The sequence below is a fragment of the Saccostrea echinata genome, unplaced genomic scaffold, assembly GCF_033153115.1.
Source record: "Saccostrea echinata isolate AGI-Se365-2 ecotype Australia unplaced genomic scaffold, CSIRO_AGI_Sech_v1 ptg000009l, whole genome shotgun sequence".
Classification (NCBI taxonomy): domain Eukaryota; kingdom Metazoa; phylum Mollusca; class Bivalvia; order Ostreida; family Ostreidae; genus Saccostrea; species Saccostrea echinata.
The window spans coordinates 10,616,072-10,639,000 of NW_026889758.1; the positions used below are offsets into that span (position 1 = coordinate 10,616,072).

Consider the following 22,929-nt stretch of genomic DNA (forward strand, 5'->3'; position numbering starts at 1 on the left):
AGTTTGTTAATAGTTTGCATTGCATGGTGATAGTGATAAATGGGGGACTGATTAGAACTTAATTTATGAGCTGTTGTGAATACCAGACTACCAGTAATTATTTCATTGATCCCGATCATCCTATTTCTCTTGCTTTTGGGCAACAAAGCTATATCTATCAGTGTATTTTATACTCTATGGATCCTCTAAATTGTTGTATTATTCTCACTACTCAGGTGACTGTTAAGGCCCTTGGGCCTCTTGTTGAAGAAGCAGTTTTCTGATTTTCAATTTTCAGAAGTTCTTTGGAGTTTTTGAGGTTATGTTACCCGGTAAATTTTGTTGAATACATCACCCAGGCACAACACTGTTTATCAAATTTCCTATTGATAGACAGCTTAGGGGCTTAACTGATAGGGAAAAAACTTAAACATTTCAAAATTACCTTTGGAAAAAAAAACTATTTTAACAAGTTGCTCCTAACTGTCTGATTAAAGTAGAAATATCATTCATTATTTTTCAGAGAAAAATGTCATAACTTGAAATATGACATATCCTGATTCCAAATTCAGCCCATAATGTTTTGCCCAGACTATTCTAAGTCAGTTTTGAGCTACAGTCTTATTAGAGACTTATGGTTGATATAAATTTGCTCATTAAATGATAATAATCTATTCTTCTTTTTTCATATCAAATCAAGAATATTTTTGCTACAAAATAAAAAATCTGTAGATACCTCCATCTGTACCCTAGGATTTTCTAACACAATTTCTGCTTAAAAAAGCAAAAAAAATAGCACTCTTTCAATAAAGAGGTGAAAACATTGATGATCACATTTGTATAAAAGTGAAATGAGTGTATAATGTTTAAAAAAAAAGCAGAAATAAATGAAGGGTTGTGACCTCTTCTGCAGATTTTTTCCTGAATTAGACAGCAGAAGGCAGAATTCCATTTCATATTGTTTCTTATTGACATGAATGCTGCTCTTTATTTGAAATAAAACTAATTTCAGCCAGTGGGCAGTGACACTGGGGGGGGGGGGGGGATTAACTTTATATGGTTAAGTTGTACGCTTGCTGCAGTAGTGACTCCTCTGAATGACATTCAGTCAAGCATCATAAAACCTGAAGAAATGTCTCATTAAAGTTGATATCTCCATCTTACTCAGTGTGTATACCATCAAGCAGACATTAATTTCATCATCCCAGGATCTGCAGGTCTTAATAAGGGCCAGGGTTTCAGGATCTAAGGATTGCTTTACTGGGCATTTCTTTATATTAATTACCTATTTATGGTCAAAAAACATTAATATCATGTTATTTATGTCTCTGTTATGATGCAGTACATGGATATATGCAAGATATAGAAAACAGGGTTATTTATGATTTTCACCCTTTCAAACTTGCAAACAATTTTGCCCCATTTTAAATTCGCCCAGAAAAGGTTGTGTTAAAAAGATAATGTTGTGTTCCTTGAATTTGCCCATCATAAAACGGAAAAATTAGACATGAATTTTTTTCTAAATTTCTTTTTCTAGATGATTGGGAAATGATTCAACATCTCACTATTTCTGTAATTACAAATACAAGGGGTTATCAAAAAGTTTGTGGAGTGATGTGATAAAGAACTGCGAACAATAGTATTGTTCTCCCGCCTATCTCCAAGTCAATTTTCAAAAGTTAACACATTTGAATGATTTTTCATACAGTCAAACCTTGTTATCTTGAACTTGAAGGGACCGAGAAAATACTTCAGGATATCCGAGGATTCGAGATATCCAGGGTAAAATACTTAAGGAATAAGCAGTTGGGACTCCAAAATGACTTCGACATATCCATGGTATTCGAGATATCCATGTTCAAGATACCGAAGTTCAACTGTATATATATATATATATATATGAATATTTATATGAATTTTCGTAAAACATTACTTCTTTGGAAAACAAAGAGAGATAACTCTATAATTTTGGTAAAACTTGTGTTTTTCACTATAGAAGTCAACGGAAAATGGAAAACATTTTTAAAACATCTTACCCCCCCCCCCCCCCCCCCATTGAAATAGAAATTCCTTTTTACAGGTAATATGGAGGACTGTCATTTCGCAAATTCATACCAAATCTTTTTGTGTTTGTGCCAAATTGCCATTAGCATTGAATTAAATGGGTGTAAAATGTAGGCAGGAATCGAGAGTTAGTGTGTGTAGTTCTTTAAATACTCTGTAGTCTGTGCTTACAAAATTTATAAAGAACAAATAATAAAAAAAGTTTAAGAAATGTTGACAATTTTAGCTTGATATGTTGATAATTTGCCAAATTATTATCAAATAAAAAGACATTTTATAATCACCGGGCACAGTGGCCATTTGGTTTCATGACATCAGACAATGTCATTGTTTTTCAATGTCCACTCCCTCTGCCTCAGAACACTTATCTTGAGGAGATTCCCTGGAATTAAGAAAGTACTTAAACCCGTCTTGCTTAAATGACTTTACAATGTCATGAACACTGCTTTCAATGAATGTAATATTGTAAATGGCACATTACATAGGGAAAGATCCTCACTTGATTATGTCAGCATATTCTGAGTTCAATATTTAACACACATAATCAAAGTCACTTTTCGACACCCTGACTACAAATCTACATTAATTGTGCATCTCTCATCTCTCTGAATCTTTTTCGACATTTAAACATGAACATTTTGGATGCATTTTATTTCTCTGTAGCTGTTAAAACATTTCCTAGGTTTATACCATTTTTTTCCAGGAGTGAAACTTTATAGAACGCTGGAAAAAGAAACACCTCCCCCCCCCTTTTGACGTCACTTTCAAGCCCTTAATTGTTTGGACACTCCATATAAAATTTACATTGAAATATCAGAGAACTTACAAAATGAGATAAAAATTGCAAATTTTATGGAACAAATGTGTCATACCACTTGCCTGAATTAACGGGATTTTTGGATGACAAAATTTCATATCAAAAGAGTTTTAGAAGTAGAGTTTTAGAGGTAGAAAAAATTTCGTGTTTGAGGTTGCGCTGCCTAGACATACCATTGCTCATGAAAACATTAACAATTTATTAAAAAATAAAACTGATGAATTATTGTTTATTCTATTGATAGAAAAGATGATTCTAACTAAATCCGTTGATGTACCTAAAGCGGTTTTAATTTCAGGAACTTTTTGATAACCTTTCGTATATATCATTTGTAAAGTTTAGATAATTTGCCTTATTCTTGTAGGAAATTCTAGATCAAGTTTTGCTAAACTTATAGGGTATATCAATCTCATTTTGTTCAAATGAAGGACCAGTATTTAGCAAAATTTAGAGTCTGTATTTATAAGCATGTGACATTATTGTTGTGTTACCTGTTGTCAAGTGTGTTGCTAATGCTGAGGGTAACATTACAAATTGTTAAATGCATCTAAACAAATCAGATTTTACTATTTAACATGAAAGTATAATAATGATTTTTGTTCACTATTGCTTCATTGTCTTCGAACATTTTTTCTGAAGAAATATGGCTGGCAAAGTATGATGAAAATGAACTAGATAAAGTTAATATGTGTAACAGCTTTATATGATACAATTTTCTCAAAGTCCAAAAAACATTTGTACATTAGTGTTTATAGAGCTTCCTTAATAGCTCTAGCTCAAAACTGTTATCATAATGTTTTGTTGCTTTCTTTGTTTTTGTTTTATTTTGTTTGTTTTTTTTTTAAAAATATTTTTTGCAGAAAAAATGGAGATGTCTGGCTGTTTTACTTGATATGACCTCATAATTAAAATCTTCCAGGCAGACTGCACCATCTGGCATTGATAAAATATAGAAGTTGTTTTGGCCTAAATGATATGTTGTTTGATCATTTAACACGAAACACTGGTGATTAAATGTCACCATATAAAACATGCTTTCACTGGAAGTAATAAAATAGAAGATGAAAGATGTTCTCTTCAGGCAAGAGATAATTTGATTTTAAAAATGGTGAAGTACTGCCTAGGAAAAAAATGTAAAAGAAGGAAAATAAAAAGACCAAAAAAAAAAAAAAAAGAAACCAAAAAACAAATACATGTACTACAAATCAAATTGTTAGATATATATGGTCACTCTCCTTGTAAGTTTAGCTTGAAATGTTTCAAAACTTCTCTAAATCTGCAGACTTTATAATCTCTGGCAATGAAATTGGTAAGTGTATTTAATGCAGGGTTTTTGTGACTTATCTGTATTATCTGATTTGTTACAACATCATCAAACTTACTTTGACCTTAAGATTTTGAAATGATTTGCACAGGAAACATCTATTCTGGAGATTATATATTATGTATACATAATTCTGATCTATTGAAAGAACTTGCAATGAGTACAAAAACAACAGTTTATTTTAAAGAATTCTTTTCATTCTAGTAGAAGTTATAAAAAATACTCATAATGTTGCAATAAAGATTTCCTGCATTTTCAAATCAAAAATTAAGGTGTAATACTGAGTTATTGCTGTGGGAATTATGTTTTGCAAGTCGTAATATATAAACATATACTGTAAACATACCTTTTTCACAAGGTCATAATTCCATGGAATCACAATTTCTGTACAATCCCTGGATACAGAATTATGTGAATGATGTTTAATTGTTAATGTCAGATGTTTATGTCAACTTGTCAGATCTTTTGTTGACTTGTGTTTTATTTACATGTTTAAAAATTTAACATTAATATGTGTCCATGCTTATTTTGTGTTATCTAGTCAACTTAAGGATCTGACAAGTTGACGCATCTGACGAGGGGACATCACATTTTATTTAGTCATCATAATTATCAGAGTCAACATAAATATCAGACAAGTCAACATAATTATCTGATAAGTTGACATAACATCTACCTAACGTTGCCAACATAATTTTCTGAAAAATTGACATAGCATCTTACAGGTCAACATTGTCATCTGGCAAGTTGACATAAGGTCTGACAAGTGACATCATATGATAAGGTAGAATATTATGATGATTTGTCAAAAATTATATTGAGTTTTCAGATAAATATAATGACTTCTCAGATAATTTTGTCAACTTGTCAGATAATAATGTTGACTTGTCAAAAAATTAGGTCAATTTGTCAGAAAATTATGTGAACTTGTCAGAAAATTTTGTCAATTCCTGACGACAGCTTCAAATTTGGTCAGTTTTTGAAATATAGTTTAATAATAAATGATTTCTTTTTAATTGCAGGCTTTGAATAAGCTATGTGAAGAAGTTAAAAAGAACTTGTCCAGGGAAAACAGATTGACAAACTCATCAGTAAAGGTAAAATTGGAAGCTTACTTCGCTAGTGGACTGTATTTTTGAAACCATGTACCAGGTATCAAAATGTGCCACAGGAGATGGTACATCACTGCTTTGTCAAATATCTTCCTCAGATGTTGACTCTGATGTATATGGTTATACAGGTACACTTCATGATGACCTTGGTTAAGGTTTGATCACCATTGTGGTAGTGATCAATCCAAGCAAACAAAGATGTTCTATACATTTATGCTCCTTTGCAGTGCTGCTTTTGACCTACATTTCAATCTTTCATGTCTTGTGTTAAGGAAAGGTTAGAGTGTTTCCAAGTACCTGCTAATAAGGGATGCGGGATTTTATTGGTATAGTGGTATATTGTGATTTTTTATTGTGCGATTCGTATCATGATAAGAGACTGAAATACCGGATTTTAGTACATAATTAAACATTCCGGAAATATTTCATTTATTTGTTTAAACTTTAAGTAACATATGGCATAAGTGTAAAAATGTTGTAAAACAACAGCATCCTAGCATCCAAACATGCTTTATTTATATTTAAATGAAAATGAAAAAAAGTCAAATTACATTTTCACACCATATTCGTTAGAAAAATTATGGATACCTCGTTTATTTAATAAAATCATAGTACAAATTAAATGTAAAGATATCATGATATTCCTGGAAAATATCTTGATATATCACAATATGATTGATTGATTGATTGTGTGTTGTATTATGTCCTGTTCAAGAATTTTTCACTAATATAGAGATGTCAAAATATACCAGTGAAGGGCTTCAAATTTACACCTTTACTCGGCACTCAGGGCCATTGAGCAGTGAGGGTTCTTTATCGTGCCAATGCCTACTGTGACACGGGGGCCTCAGATTTTAAAGTCTAATCCGAAAGATCCGCAACTTTCACTCCAAAATGCTGAGCACTTGGCAAAGAAACAGTTGCTACCTATTTTTTATTGACTTAGGTCAGTTGAGGCGGTGATTAGAACACACAGCCTCCTGATCATGGAGCGAGCGGTCTACCGACTGAGCTATTGTTAAGGTTATATCATAATATGAAATTTTTGGATATACATATACCCATCCTTACTGCTTATGTGATATGCAGAGGTATTAGCCCCTTCACAGTAACTGTGGTATTACTCTTTTGCAGGGCAAAATAATAACGATTGGCGAATTTTTTTTTGAGAGACAATTAAATGATGTATATTTAACAATTACTTTTACGTCATATTTCACCAAACTATATCATTTTGCCCTGCAAAAGAGGAGTACCGCAGTTACTGTGAAACGGTCTATTGTGCATATATGGTGCAACAGTGGATGCCCAGTAAGATGTATGCTTTGAATGCTACATTTTACATGACTTTGTGCTTTATGCTTTACTAATTTCTACATCAATTTTTATGCTTATCCGATGCATCTATGAATTTTTTTTAAATATAAAATATTTCAGGTTTTTATTCATAGTCCCAATGATCTGTCTTATTATTACAATTAAATTTTATAATGTTTTTATTCAGTACTGTATGCAAAAGAATGTGAAAATGTGAATTTAGATCCTTGTGAAGAATAATTTGCTTTTGACTTTAAAACAGAATGCAGAGTACAGACTATTGGAGGAAAAATGTGGTGCTATGGAGACAGTGGTTGCTAAGGCAATTAGTACAGCCATGGTGGAGTTAGTGAGTGATGGATTGGCAGATTTTTCAACTGTTCTGGAATCATTCCTTAATCAAGTGCCAAATGCAAAGTAAGACTTGCCTTTTACCAAACTGAGATTGATCATCAGTTCTGTGATCAAATCATTATGGATCACAGGGCAGCTGACATTTTCCGTCCTCCCTCTCAACACATGCCCTTTTTGATCTCAGTGAATGACTTAAATGGCTAACTTTTTAAAACTTCCTTATTCTGTTTTATTTACCATTCTATTTTTCATGCAACCTCCATAGTTTCAGCTAATTTTGCAATATCCCCAGATCCTCACAACCTTTGGTTTCGCGTGAGAAAAGCCATTGTACAAAAGAATAACATACTTCAAAACATATAGACATTAATTCAATTGCTTACAAAATATTTTTGGATCATGGTTGTTTTTCAGTGGCATCCGTAAAAAGCTGAGTAAATTACACCGCCTAGATGTGAAACACATTATCCAGGGAGCACCTTGTGTTAAGAATACATTACAATGATTACATTATGGTTCTTGACATTTCTGCTACTGTCTTGTATTGATACTAATACGAGACACAGTATAAACTAATTATCTACACTCCCTTCCTTTTACTGGGTCTTTAAAATGGATTCCTAAACCAAGGATCTAGAGCAACTGTTTGGGTTACAACTCTGAAACTTGAAGCGAAAGCTATCGTGTAAATTATGGATATTGATTTGGCCCTATCAGACTAATAACCTATGTTGCTCCTTATCATTGCATGATGATCACCATGAAGAAATCTGTTCATGTCACATTAAATCTAATCTAACTTCTCCTTGTAAGAAAAAAATTCAGATCAGCAATCTTTTGAAATGCTCATTAAGGACAAGGATATTTGAAGAGAAATTAGATTAATCAAAGTTTGACAAAGAAGATCTTGTCATTATGCTAATATCTGAGAATTTTTGTTCGAAATTAAATTTTTTGTCGTACTTTATGGCTGTTATATGACAAATTTAATTAGTAGTTGTATTTTTGTATTCAAATAGAAGAAGATATCCTGCTAGTGCTCAATAATTACAGATATTCATATAGCAAAGTTTAAGTGTAAAAAGGCAGTAGATTTCAGAATGGACAGTAAAAATGTTTAACGAAAAAAATTCCTCACAGAGAATGATTTACTCAACGTTTGTCATTCTAAAATTATTTTATGTTGAACTTTAAACACATTAATCTAATCATGAATACATAAATCAGTTGGGAGTAAATATTAAAACTCATGAAAATATGTTTACTTTAAGCATGTTTTTATATTTACTTAAAATGTTGTAGTGAAGAAGTTTTACAATTACAGTAAAATATTAAGCATTTTATTTTCTAACTGATTCTTTTTGACTGAAGGAAGTTCTCTTTATGAACAATTTAATTTTTAGGAACTTGTGCGGGATTGTCCAGGGAGTTTCTGATTTACTGGTGTGGCAAGCAAGTATTCTGGCAAGCACCAAGGAAGGATACACTAACCCATATACTTTAAGGTACTGTTAAGAGTGTAAATATTTGTAAAAATGCTGTTTTGAACATGCAGCAATGTGAATTGCTACATTTGAATTCAGCAATTTCAAATGAATTTTATCAAAAAACATGCTTTCCCCCATTGAAAAAATAAATTATTATACCCCATGCAACTAGTTGCGGGGGGTATAATGTTTTTGACCCGTCCGTCAGTCAGTCAATCAGTCCATCAGTCCTGTTTTTTTGTCAGCGCAACTCCTCCTAAACCGCTGCACAGAATTTTGTCAAACTTTGCAGATATTTAGGACACAATGTGTAGATGTGCATAATACCAGGAAATTCCGATTCCCTTATTTTTTCTGGGAATTTCGGCACTTTTCAACTTAGATTTTTGGCCATATCTTGAATATAGAGATGAACAGTTCGTCAGCGCAACTCCTCCTAAACCGCTGCACAGAATTTCGTCAAACTTTGGAGATATTTAGGACACAGTGTGTAGATGTGCATATTACCAGGAAATTCCAATTCCATTATTTTTGCCCTAAGAGTTTTGCCTATTATTGAAGAAACTTTCCAGCTAGGTAATAAGGAAATCCACTGGAATCAGCCTTTGTAATGACATTTTATGTGAAATATTTTATGACCTTAAAAGACCCCTATTGATTTTGAGATCAAAATATTAATGATTTAACACACACACAAAATCTTGAATCTTGGATAGTTCTGATGTGATGATTTTTTGCAAGTAATGCCCCTTTTTGAATTATACTATGTATTTAAAATACACTGTGCCATTCAGTATGTGTTGCATTGTCGAGTTTTGGGGGAGCGTGGGGTATGTGAGCTTGCTCACTTTTTCTTTCATTCACAATAATAACTAAATTATTTAAGTTTCCAATTTCCTTCAGTTTTAATGATTTTCTCATTCATTACCTCCTCATTTAGCCAGCTACAAGCCACAACACCATGCTCATGATTATGAGAAGGAGTTCTAAGCTGCTAAACAAGTTCATGAAATCTGCCAACTGTATTTTTAAATGTTAATAAGTACATGGAGTAATGCTGAATGTAGCTTTTCAGTTTGCTTTCTTCATTCACATCAGTCACGGTAATTGCTGGCCTTGCTTGATTTGTCAGGTACAACTTTGATTCTGTTTTATTCGTCCCAGTTAAGAACTTGTACGGCTTAGATCAAGGTAAACCAAGGTAAATCACCAGAAAAAAAAAAAAAAAAAATTATCTCGCAAAAATGGAGGAGAAAATGAAATATTATAAATTGAGTTTTCCTATAATTATGTTATTTCTTATGATTAAAAAAAATGCAAAAATAAAAGATTAAAGAGTGAAGCAGTGGCAAAAAGATGATATTTTTTTTCTCAAGTTTCTTTGAAATTTGTTTTAATTCATATTTAAGTTGATTTGTCTGGATATTGAGTATATGAAGAACAAGAAAAGAAAAATACTAAGTAACAGAAAACTGGAATTCACACCAAGACAGATGGCAGCAATAAGGGATGGAAAGATTTAATTTCATAGGAATAAATGAAGCCATGCATTTGAGCAAGCAAACTTTTTTTCCTTTCTGACAAATTATAAATGCAGTTGAGCTTCGATCAGAATCTCAGACATCAATATCTTGAATGCCATGGATAAGAGGTAGTGAGTTGGAAATCCTAATCTTTTTTAGTTCACCTGAGTCACTCAGGTGACCTATTGCTATCTGTTTTTGTCTGTTGTGTGATGTGCATCATCCATACCTTAAACTTTTGGACATTTTCAGCTTCTTCTCTTGAACCACTGAACCAATTTCAACCAATTTTGGCATAAAATATAGCATTAATGGGTGAAGGGGTACAAAAATTCTGAATTTCATGGTCCCTGCCCCCCTGGGGGGTAGAGCTAAAACCATCAAAATCAGTGCTATCTTTAAAAAATCTTCTTCATTACTCCTGGATACCAAGCAGTCAAACTGTTGTCTAGATTTTAGTGAGCATTGAGTCCTTTACCAAAATTGTGAAATTCATGGCCCCAGGGTCAGGAGTTCTGGAGTATGGGTGGGGCTCTAATGATCATATAGTGAAAATGCATAAATTCTTTAAAAATCTTCTTCTCTCCCCCTGTATATAAAGCAGATAAAATAGGGAATGAAATTTGTTAACTAATAGTGCTCTAAAATTATTGTTTTGTTTAGTCCACATGAGGATAGTGACAAATGGGGGAAAGTACATGCAAATAAATAGATCAACTTTCAGATTTGTTACTGAGTACTGAATGAATATTTTGCTGATCCCTTATCATCCTATTTCTCTTGCTTTTGGGCAACATAGCTTCATTATCAGCTTATTTTTTTTAATTTTAATCTATGGATCATTCATTACATTATACTCAGGTGACCATTAAGATCCTTGGGCCTCTTATTCTTTATGCACATGTATTTGAACCTCTATATCTCAAATCCTTGAATAATGAAGTTTCATTGTTAGGATATTATGAATATTTTAAAAATATTCTTCAGAGAAAGGAAATTTCCATCATGTCCCTTTCTGAACTTTACCCAAGTTCCAAAGGATTAATAGTTCTCACTTCTGAGTTTAAATAGAAAGAACACTATCAGATCAGTTAATGCCAGTTGCCCTAACAAACTTCAATGTTTACAGTTGCTAAGAAAAAAGGAATTCCTTAGTTTGAAAGTATGTACAGCATCATGTACATGTAATACATATTATGTTCTGTAAATTTTAACCTTGGCCACAAATTTTAAATGGTTGATGCTAGGACTTTCATGTTTCATCTGTGATTCTGTGTGGCATACCTTTCTTTGAGTACCAACATGTTTGACATTGTGATCTGGAGTTCGACCAACATTTGAAAGACTTTAACCTTGGTTATAACTTCTGAATGGTTGGTACTAAAGCATTCTTATATGTATTTTTTTGTGACCTTTCTTTGAGTAGCAACATTTTTTACCTCATGAACTATACGTTAAAGTTTGAGTTTGTTATCAATTTCTGTGGTGAGATTTGGATATCTCATGGATACAGAGCCAATTCTCAGACACCAGCCTTGTTGAAAAAAAAATCCAATTTGGTTGGTTAATTAGTAAATTTATACACATATACTGTATATTTACTTTAAATAGTTCAAATAAATTCGAAATAAATAGAAAGAAATAGGCAAATTATTTTCTTAAAAATCTTAACTGAATGTGTTGTACAAACAAGAACAAATATCATCATTTCACATTGGTAATTTGAGCTTGTATAAGACTTATTATACCCCCGCTCCGAAGGAGAGAGAGTATATTGTTTTACCCTTGTGTGTCTGTCTGTGTGTGTGTCCATTTGTCTATCTGTCTGTCTGTCTGTAACAAATTTTTCGTCACAGTTTTCTCAACAACTACTCATCGCAGATGCTTGAAATTTTAGCACACCCATTGTTTAGGCATGCCATATGGTGGGATTCATTTTAGTATGAATCCGATGTCAACTTCCTGTTTATCCATGTGTCTGTCTATACCATACATAACAAATTTTGGTTGCACTAAGCCAGTTTTCTAAGCAAATATGCATTGCAGATGCTTGAAATTTTAGCACACTATTTGTTGAGGCATGACATATGGTGGGATTAATTTTTGTACGAATCTTATGTCAACTGCCTGTTAATCTGTGCGTCTGTCCGTACCATACATAACAAATTGCAGTTTTCTCAGCAACTACTTATTGCTGATGCTTGAAATTTTAGCACACTCTTTGTTGAGGCATGCCATATGGTGGAATTCATTTTTGTATGAATCTGATCTCAAGTTCCTGTTTATCCTTGGATCTCTCTGTACAATTTGTAACAATTTTCCTTACAGTTTTCTCTGCAGATTGTAGACGCTTGAAATTTTAGCACACCCTTTGTTGAGGCATGCAATATGATGGGATTGATTTTTGTACAAATCTGTTGTCAACTTCCTATTTATTCCTGTGTCTGTCCGTAAGTGAACTTGTGTACATGTATATTAACATCAGTCACATCAGAGCAGGGGTATTACTAGTGAGCATTGGCTCACAGACTTCTTGTTTTAATTAACACTTTTTAATTGTTACACTGGCTGGAAAACTGATTACAAAAACAAAGCCTTTTACCAAAAACAATTCTCAAAAATATATGTGCTGTTGCAAATTTTGTTGAATGTCATATAACTGATACTATAAAAATTGGTCACAAGTGATTTGTACTTTCAGTAATACACCACCCCTGCTGTCAATAGCTTTTAATAATACCATATCTTGAAGTCTTTCTTCTATCATTTGCTATGATTGCTAAGTTAAATCCTGCCCACTGTCAGTTGCTGTTAGGATAAATAAGAACTATTGAGTTCTGTTGGATTTTTAGAAAAACTGAATCATATCATCCAAGTGAACTATTTTTATTTGCTTTCGTTTGTCGGGGGTGGAAAATCTTTAAAATTCAATGAACTGTTAACAAGTCATCTTTACATATTTTGTGCACATTTATCACACTGTCTTATGTGCTGATTTTTATAAACAATGACTGGTATATTACAAGGCTCTTGTCTCTTTTTACAGATCACCACCCCATCCATTCATAACTATACTGACCAACCGGCCGGATTCATGGCCCCTGCTAGGTAACCAAGTGAACTTCATCAGTAGTGTGAAGGAAAAAAGGTAACTCTAGCTAGTCAGTCACCAAAGCATTGATTTATGGCATCAGTTGCCAGTATTTCCTTTATTTTTAGTTTTAAAGGACACCTGGTATTTACTGTTTTAGCATTAGCAGCCATTTTTGGAAGCTGATGGTCCTTAGTGGACATTAAAAGCTGCACACACACATCAATAAACACTGTTGTTGTGATGGAGCTGCTAGTAGCAGCTGACAGACAAGAAACCCATGGAAATCTTTTAGTGAATCAAAAAAAAAAAAAAAAAAAATCGGAGTCTGAGTAATTTCCTTTGTAACTGATATTTAGAACAAAATAATTAACAAACATTTAGTTGACTGAGATGTATTATTCCTGTTGGGTACTTACATTTTATTGATAAAAGTATACATGTAGGTTGGGCAGATCATGGAGCAAAGCCTACCATTTATGTCTTAGGCTCTAGATAATTTACAAACATTTGATTATTTATGTTGAGTACTTACATTAAGTTATAGAGGTAGATCCTTAAGCTCTCTGGCAGTAGTTACAGTACCCAATTAACCTGTTCCATGTCTCTGATGGAACAAAAAGTCAGCAGCTGCTCTTCATTTGTTGTCTATTTAGGGTTTGGTAGTGGACTTGAAGTTTTAATTTCAATTTAGTGTGTTTTCAATTTCGCTGATGCACAAAACTGAGAGTTAATGAAGTAGTATAAGTCTAGGCCTAGGAGACACAGCTATAAAATTCTCTAATCATTACACTAAGTGGGAAGAACAGAGGATGCAGTTTAAAAATTGGAACTCATAAACAATTTTTTTTTCATAATCTATTCAATTGACTGTAAATAAACCCACTGAGGATTCTGTCCATCATTTGTCTCTCAGTGGGACCAATTAATTAATTTCATAAAACTGTCACTGATGAATTCAAAAGCTTCAATACAGATTTAATCACTGTAATAGAGGACTAAGACAGTATATAGTACCTTTTGCAATACATTTGTTATTAATTCAATTTCATTAATATATTGGAGAAACATCACAGTCTTTGATTTTTATACCCCCGCTCTGAAGGAGAGAGGGGGATATTGTTTTACCCTTGGTTTTCTGCCTATGCATCTGTCCGTAACAAATTTTCGTCACAGTTTTCTCAGCAACTACTCATAGTAGATGCTTGAAATTTTAGCACATTCTTTCTTTTGGCATGCCATATGGTGGGATTCATTTTTGTATGAATCGGATGTCAAACCTAGAGAACGATTACAACTTTGTATGATGAAATTTGGTAAAACTTTTATGTATGTCCAGTAAAAGGCAAAGCAAGAAAAAAGCTAGCAGGTTCAATCTAAAGTCATTTCTTTCTTTTCCATTTTAACAACAAAACATCTTGAAATAAAAATTCCAATGAACATCTTTTCTCTTTTGTTCAAATTAACATATATTAAACATTCTGGCAGATTTACTTGTTAGTATTAATAAATATATATATACATAGTTATACAAAATTACATGTATGTATCTGAAAATGCATTGATTTGTAAATTTTGCAAATATTGTATACTTTAAATCTTCATGTTTAACTGTGACTTAATTTAAATTTGTAATATGTTGACAGTGCGACCGTTAGGGCGAGCACAGATATTTATTCAGGTTTAATTTAGATCGGGCTCGTTTGTCAAACTGCACGTGACATTTGGTGCGTCTAGACTCTGACGTCACATGACGTCGTATTTAAGTTGCATTACCAAACCGAAGCCTGAACATTGTTGACTTTAATGAAGAACGTTTTATTTACTATTTATCTGCAATATACCCATTAAATCAAGGCGAGTTTATTTTTTGTTAGTCAAACTGTTGTTGTTATTCTCGCGAGAACGTAGCTTAAACAAGTGATGCATTGTGGGTCCAGAATTACTGTGGAAAAAAATTCTATTGAATGAATGTGCAGTAGTCCGAATTTTCTCTTCGCCCAGGCGTTGTCGTTAGATCTCGCAGTGACGAGCCGCACTTTGCGCCGCTCACTGCGCTCACTGATATACATGTAGGGAAAAGCTAAGTTTTTAAAACTTATGCCCAATCCCTTTGTATAAAATTAATTACAATGAAATATATTCAAACCAACCAACTAAATGTCGCTGTATGTTTTTCAATTTTATCAAGATGAAATTCATGTTTCGTTATTATTGTAATAATATAATAATGTAAAAATGATAAAAGTGATTTTTTTATCAGCTAAAAACTTGTTAGAAACATTTAACTGCAATATTGTTGTTATCTCCTACACTTTATTTTGGACTAAATTTAGATTTTTGATTAGATTTTTAAATGTCGGAAGTCTTTTGAAGTTACCAGATCATGAAAACTTCCTATATTTTTGTATTTTATATTATTTGATAGTTTTTCATTGATCATGATGACATAATAAATAAAGAAGACTGACTTGCTGAGTGATCATTGTTCCATCCTTTATTTTTAAGTAAAATATAAATGAATATTTTTACAGACCACACAAGCTTAAATGTATGTTTCATTTTACTGCTGAAGATATTTTTTGCTTGTTTGTAGTTTGATACTGTTAACGTGGTAAGCTTTGTATGTCAAATCCTATTGTGACGTCGGCAAACCTGGGATCTACCTTAAATGTGATCTGTAGCTAGCCTGGTTCCCTGGCTCACCCTTGCCAAGGCAGGAGAGCCAGGTGGATTACAATCGATGCTGTCCCTTAATTGGTCAGACCACTTCGCACTAAATCCTGAAATTTTTAGCCATTGCTGTAACCACGGAAATAAATATTGACGTCACAATGATATATTGCATCGACGGCGTAGAAAATATAATGTCACAATGAACTTCTACTCCAGAAGCGCAGCTAAATACGAAGCAAAATGGGCTCAGATTCAGGGCAGATTCGCCCTGAATCCATTGTAGTCCACCTGGCCCTAGTGTCGTGAAGTATACGAAGCATAACAGGGACAGGGAACCAGGCTAATCTGTAGCTTACCCATTAAATACCAAGAAACAAATAAAAAAAATATTAATTCTTTAAAATAAAAATTGCTTTAGAATTCAAAGTCTTGCTGTTGAGATATTGGAACCATTCATGAAGTTTGTTTTTGCTGAACCACTGGACAGCCCACAGTATCAACCAATGAAAATATGCCTACAGAGGGAGCTACTTACCATTGTCAGCCAATCAGATGATAGCAGAACAGTTGAAAAATTCCTGGGATGTATTGCTAATATTTTGCCTTGTCTACAGGTACAGAATAATTGATTCTACATTAACATATAGCAATACATGACAAAGAAATGAATAGATCAGGTGAGACTAAATACTGAAAAGTACAGAGTAAAGATAAGTATAGGGAGGAATGCAAAAGAGGATCAAGGTAATGGCAAAATAGTCATAAAACCAGGGAGGGATAGTACTGAAGAGTAACAACTCTTCTGCAAATATAATTTTTTGCTTATCTAAAATATATCTTGATATTCTTAATAAAAAACTGGTCATTTTTAGTGATTTGAATATGCAAGCATCCTCAGCAGATTCAGGTTCGTTCAAAGCATGACCCCCCAGGTGGAGAGAGGGGGCAACAATAGTAGATCACATATATATGAAAGTAAAAAAAAAATCTTTTTATGAGTAAAAGGGAAATTGAAAAAAAAAATCTGATGATGAAGAACAGCAGCACCAAGTCGACTCAAGTGTGGTTTGTTTCTCATGAGCCTCAATCTTGTTCCACTATGGAAATTAGATAGAATTAATTTCTAAACTAGATTCCACAAAAAAAGAAAAAAAAACTATAATATTTCCTTAAATTGATATGTAAGCATCTCAATATAGTAAAACTGTAAAAAATATTCATATTTGTTGAGGCCAAATTTGAGACCAATATTTTACAAATACATGTAAAAAGGTATTGGAGGAATTATTTTCTATTTTCTCAAATACAAGGAGAGCTTCATATTGTGAAATTTTGACACTTTTATTGTGAAAAACAATTGCTTATGATGTTGATTGACAGCCCAGCTTCCTTTGCAGTCTGAAATTTGTGTGTCATTGCATCAAGCGCCTTTGAGCCAAATCAGGCTCAGTTGAATTACCCAATTATAAATTTTCTAATTCAATAGTGAAAGCAGTATAAAAGTAGATAGGAATTAGATAGGATTTTAAAAAAAAATGTTTTTCTCAAGAACAAGGTGGCTTTCATTTGTATAGTTATAATTACTGTGTAAGTATCTTTATTATATCACAGCTTCAGTTAAAGTTCTATTTTTTGGCACAAATGGAAGCACATCAGGGCTTATTAAGTTTTTACCAATCATTTGTATAGTGTTAAATTCAAAAAAAAAAAAAAAAAAGGAAAGTGATGTAGACAGAATTCATTAAATTTAGTGACCCAGCAGTGAAGACGTTGACTTTGAAGACAATAATGTATAGGAATTAATTATGTTTGGAAAACCTGTATTGATTCATGTTGATTATGCAATTCACTATATTTTGTGTAGTTGAACAAATAGCACCTGCAGTTTACTAGTATTCTAGACGTCTCGCACCTGTGCTGTGGAAAACAGCAAGCGTGGAATTTGACGTACATCGTTTGGGTTAATATTGTTATTAGTCAATTATTATGATGATCAAATCTTGACAGGAAAAACAGTCTTGTTTTTTAAGGTCACTTTAGTCACTCAGGTGACTGATTGCTGTCCATATAAACATCCAGCATCATGCATCAGTCATAAACTTTTGAACATTTTCAGCTTCTTCTCTGAAATGGCTGGCCCAATTTTAACCAGATTTGGCATAGAGTGTCTATGGGTAAAGGGGAAAAAATTTGTAATTTTATAATTTTCTTCCTCTGTGTGTGTGTGTGTGTAAAGGTGGGGGGGGGGGGGGTAGCCAATTCATCCAATTTAATGCAATCTTCAAAAATCTTCTTTACTCCTGTCATCAGAAGCAGACAAACTGTTGGCATGATTATAACAAACAATGAGCCCTTTACCAAAATGTTAAATCCATGGCCCCTGGCTTCTGGGTCAGGCCTCAAGGTGAGGAGTATAAGTTGCTCATATATTTTGAAAATGCATTTTATATAAGAACATCTTCTTTACTGCTGGACATCAAAGAAGTAAAAGCTTTCATTATATAAATGAACAATGAACCCTTTACCAAAATTGTGAAATTAATGTGAACAGGGTCAAGGCCTCAGGGCAGGGTTAAGTTGGTCATGTATTGAAAATACATTACACCTTTAGAAACTTTCTTTACCTGTATAATTTTGGATATTTAGTGGACAAAACTGTTCACATGATTTTAGTATTAGTAAGCACTGAACCCTTTACCAAAATTTTATCCTATGAGTATACGAAACAGGCCCCTAAAGATGCCACGTTTGTTACATATTGAAAATAAATTTATCCTTTGAAAATGTTCTTCTTTACTCACAGACATTTAGCAGAAAAGCTGTTTGATTGATTGATTATGATTAACACTTAGAATTTGCTACCGGAATGTGTTAATTTCATGGCCCCAGGATCCATGGTTCAGGTCCTAGGGTGAGATCTCCCCCCAAATTTTTTTTTTAACTCATGGACATCTAGCAGGCAAACTACTGAGGGATTATTCTTTTCTGGGGTAAGGCACGATTGGCTTGGATTGAAAAGTTCCCATGTTAATATGTGGCGTGATCTTTATTGAAACTTTGCTGTTTTACATGCAAACATATTGCAGCTAGCCATTTACTAAAATTTTGAAATTTGTGTCCTCTTGGCTCAGAATTCAGGCCATAGGGTCAGTTTCAGTAGGTCAAAGCTTAAAATATTTTCATTGAGTTATCTTTGAATCTTATTTATTCTATTTAGCAAACTTTATGCTAGGTGTCAAAAAGCTATTTGGCCTTTACTAAATTCATTGAAGCATTATCATACCTGAGGCCCAAGGGTCAAGCTAAGTTGATCATATATTGTATACAGGCTTATTTTGGCCCTTTCACACTTACAAGCAATTTTGCCCCGTTTTAAATTTGCCCAGTCACAGTTCTGTTTAAGAAATTATACTGTGTTCTTTGAATTCGCCCCATTTTAAATTTGCCCACCTGTGAGTAGGGCGAAAGGGGCGAAAATAAAACGGGGGCAAAATTTCCCTGTATACAGTATACTCAGTACATTGTATCTAAAAGCACTTTATGTCTACATATTTTTCTACAAGACTTCCTGCTCCAGGTGGGTTGATCATATCAAGAGAACTCGGGTAACCATCAAGGCCCATGAGCCTCTTGTTTTTATTCAGCCATATTTTCTTAAAAATTTGATTTTTTGGGGGGAAAATATTTGCTAAGGGAAACACTCAGAATTTTTCAAATTGATATAAAAAAAAGGCAGTTCCTCTTCCCGACCTTTGTTGTTATATTATTTATTAGAATATAGAATAAGATCAAGGACTACAGAACCAATTCTTCTGCTGTGACAGCTAGATGATTAAGTTTGTCAAATTTCAGAGCATTTTAGTGAAATATTTAATTAGAATGAATTCATGAAGAAACTTTAAAAAATCATATACCTAAATGAAATTTTCCAATTCTTCATGATGATAAAAGACATGCTAAAAAAATATGAATTTTATAACATTACTTAAAAGTTACTCAAAATCTAAGTCATGTACACATGTACCTACATCTGTATATTTTCTTTAAAAAGAAAAAGAGATTTTCAATAGCAAAGTATATTTTGGAGGCCTTGACACATGCATTCTGAATTTATGAAATTGTTACTCCGAAAAAAAAAAGCCCAGTTATCTATAACTTGATTTTAAGCATCTTTTACTGAATGAGGTTGATCTTGAGAACCTGATTTTCATGATTTTTTTCTTAAAAAGAGTATTTATGGATTTAGTTTTGGTTGAAAAATCAAAAAATTAAATAATGTTATGAAAAGCAATTTAAATTCAAAATAATCTCTAGATACTCTTCAAATGCTAGATTTTTCCTGCACTAAACTTCTAGTATTTTAAAAGATTAATTTTTTTTCTCTTTGTAGGTAAAAGACAAGAATTCCTTGGGAAGTACCGCCCAGTTTGTGATGGGGTTTGTTGATGTATGTCGAGCCAAAATATCAGGAAAGGAAGCAACTTTCCAAAAGTTTCTGACATACTTAGTGGATTTGTGCTTGGAGTTTCACAGCCATTCCCTTGATGTATCTAATATTATGTGTTCCCTAGTCAGGGTGGCAGAAAGTGCTCCATCAGTAAGTAGTCCTGTATATCTGTTCTATTTATCACCATACTGTTAATTTTAATTTATTTCTGTGCAAGAAGTAATTGTCATGATAGGTTTTCTGTTGACCCATTGTTGCAAATTTATGTCATCACAAGGCAGTCTTCACTCTATATATACAATGTATGCTTTGTACAAAATAAGAAGGTTTAATACACAAATTGTAATACTGTATACCGGGTTATTTTTTTTCCCATGTTATTGTCACCCTTTCACACTTGCAAACAATTTAGCCCCGTTTTGAATTGTCCAGTCACAGTTTGGTTTAAGAAATTATACCTTCTTCTTTGAATTCATACTGTCTTAAATTCACCCACTTTTGTCTTGGGCGAAAGGGGCGAAAATAAAACGGAGGCGAAAATTTCCCTGTATACAGTACATATGTATTGTGGAATCATTACACTGTTATTTACCGAGTATAAGTGCATCATTATTTGTTGGACTTGAAGGCAAAAATGTCCGAAACCAAAGGCAGAGAGAAATATTTTTGGTTGAGAGTCCAACAAATCAAATGTTTCTCAGACAATAATATTAATCATTTTGTTCTGCCTTCCACTTGCCAATGTGTTGATAAATTGAGACCCTATCTTTATATGAAAGAAAAACTTGTGAGCAATCATATTGGATATATTAGTACATGTAATGCCATACGATAAGATGTGATGTAAGCAGTCCAGAAATTTTGATGTTGGACAGGTAGGCAGTCCAATATTAAAAATATTGGACTGTTCCCCAAAGCATCTGAAATGTTGATTTTTTTTTACCTTCAGTATTAGTGTAGTAAAATATTTGAGTATACCAATATATTTTGTGGGATCTAAATTTTCATGAATTTGTAGGCATCCCTGAACCAGAAATATACAACATCAAATGAGCATTGATATACATATTGAAAAGACATTTGCCCAATAAATTACACCCCAACAAACCTCTAAGTTTTTGGTCCCCCAATGAATCAATGATTCCACATTAGTAACAGGTTTCAATTCAAGATTGTCATAGAAGATATGTTGTTGATAAAAGTGATAAGGTCTGTTTGGTTACAACTCTATTTGTTTTTAGGCTTTGTCATCAGACAACAACATGATCTCCATGGGAAGTCTACTTCTGAAGACAGACATAAAGGAAGCAGTTGTATTACTGACAGCAGGTACTCCATTGCTTCCTTCTGAATTAAAGTCAGTAAAAAGTATTAAAGGGAATATTTGGTCTTAGCCATGTGAATCTGTGATTCAATCACTATTTCAGACCTGCCTACCCTTCTTCCGCTTTTTACCACAAAATTACGCTGTTACGAAAACTAATTTTACGCTTTTGAATATTCTTCCTAGAAAACTTCTTAATGGAGGGCTAACTTGGGAGTTAAAGTAAAGGCGTTCCTAAATGAAAATGAAAGGTAAATAATACTAATTAATAGAGATTTCCGATTCTTCAGGATATGATCATTTACCATATTAACAACAAACGTAATATATCTTGTAGTTATAATATGACTTTTAAACGGATGGCATGCCAAAGATTAGAAAACTTTTGAATGATATGTTCAATAAGTAAAGTTAGTTCAATTTTCAATTCATTAGCATGGAAATATAACTCTGAATTATGTGATTTGCTAGAAATTAACCAAACGTTCATTAAGCGTGTAAATTTAAATAAGTTTGACATGACTGCATTTAGGATACCAGTTTTACAACACATGGACTTTTTGTCATTACATGATTTGAAAAAGAAACATTCATGCTTGTTTTGTTCAATGATGTAGAATTACCGGTTTATTTAGACAATATAGTTACATTGTAAAACATCAAACTAGGGAAACATGAAGGATTACGCCTTTACTTCTGAAATTCCACCAAAATGAGCATTGAAATTACACCCCCGCAATGAAAAGGGTAGGCAGGTCTGCTATTTGCTCTTGAATGCTAGCTGTTACAAATAATGGTTGAATCACTCTCAAGCACTAGCAATAACTTAAGTGATTGAATCACATAATTGAATCAGTGATTGAATCTGTGATTGAATCACTCTCGAGTGCTAGCAATTACTTAAGTCTTTTTTTTTTTTTTTACTGAAATATACATATTCAAATTCAGGGTATGGCATTGTGGGAAAACATCATGTCAGTTTCATATTTTCACAGTCTATGCGAAAGACATCGGACCGTCGGACCTGACCGATTTGCAGTGCCTCTGGTCCGATGCGTCATTTTTTACACTGGACCAGAATGTCCGATTTCTCAGCGTCCGGTTTTGAGCTTTACTATTTTGATGCGGAGTCATTCAAATGTTTGTTATAAGTAAAAAAATATCGCACAAATCCAAATACATAAATAAATTGATTAAAACGGCATGGACCGTCTACAGTAATAAGATTTCCTTGGTTCTGCATTTTCACGTATTTCACTTTTTTACATAAGGTTTTTTCGGTCTGACAAAATTTGGTTCGGTCCTGTGTGTTCATTGATTACACAGGACCGAATGCCCTGTGTGGTCAAAAAAACTTTCGCATAGACTGTTTTCAGCTGAAAACACCTATTACCTATGTTTCATATTTTGACAT

The 22,929-nt window shown here is 33.1% G+C and overlaps 1 protein-coding gene across 1 annotated transcript in view; it reads left to right on the top strand.

Annotated features, from left to right (window-relative positions):
• Positions 1-22,929, top strand: part of LOC133181757 (focadhesin-like) — a 175,931-nt gene that overhangs the window by 27,025 nt on the left and 125,977 nt on the right. The window contains exons 3-9 of the mRNA XM_061316342.1: positions 5,207-5,281; positions 6,876-7,030; positions 8,371-8,472; positions 13,024-13,125; positions 16,163-16,358; positions 20,135-20,341; positions 21,433-21,520. Of these exons, the coding sequence (XP_061172326.1) occupies positions 5,207-5,281; positions 6,876-7,030; positions 8,371-8,472; positions 13,024-13,125; positions 16,163-16,358; positions 20,135-20,341; positions 21,433-21,520 (925 nt within the window). The remainder of the gene's footprint in view (positions 1-5,206; positions 5,282-6,875; positions 7,031-8,370; positions 8,473-13,023; positions 13,126-16,162; positions 16,359-20,134; positions 20,342-21,432; positions 21,521-22,929) is intronic.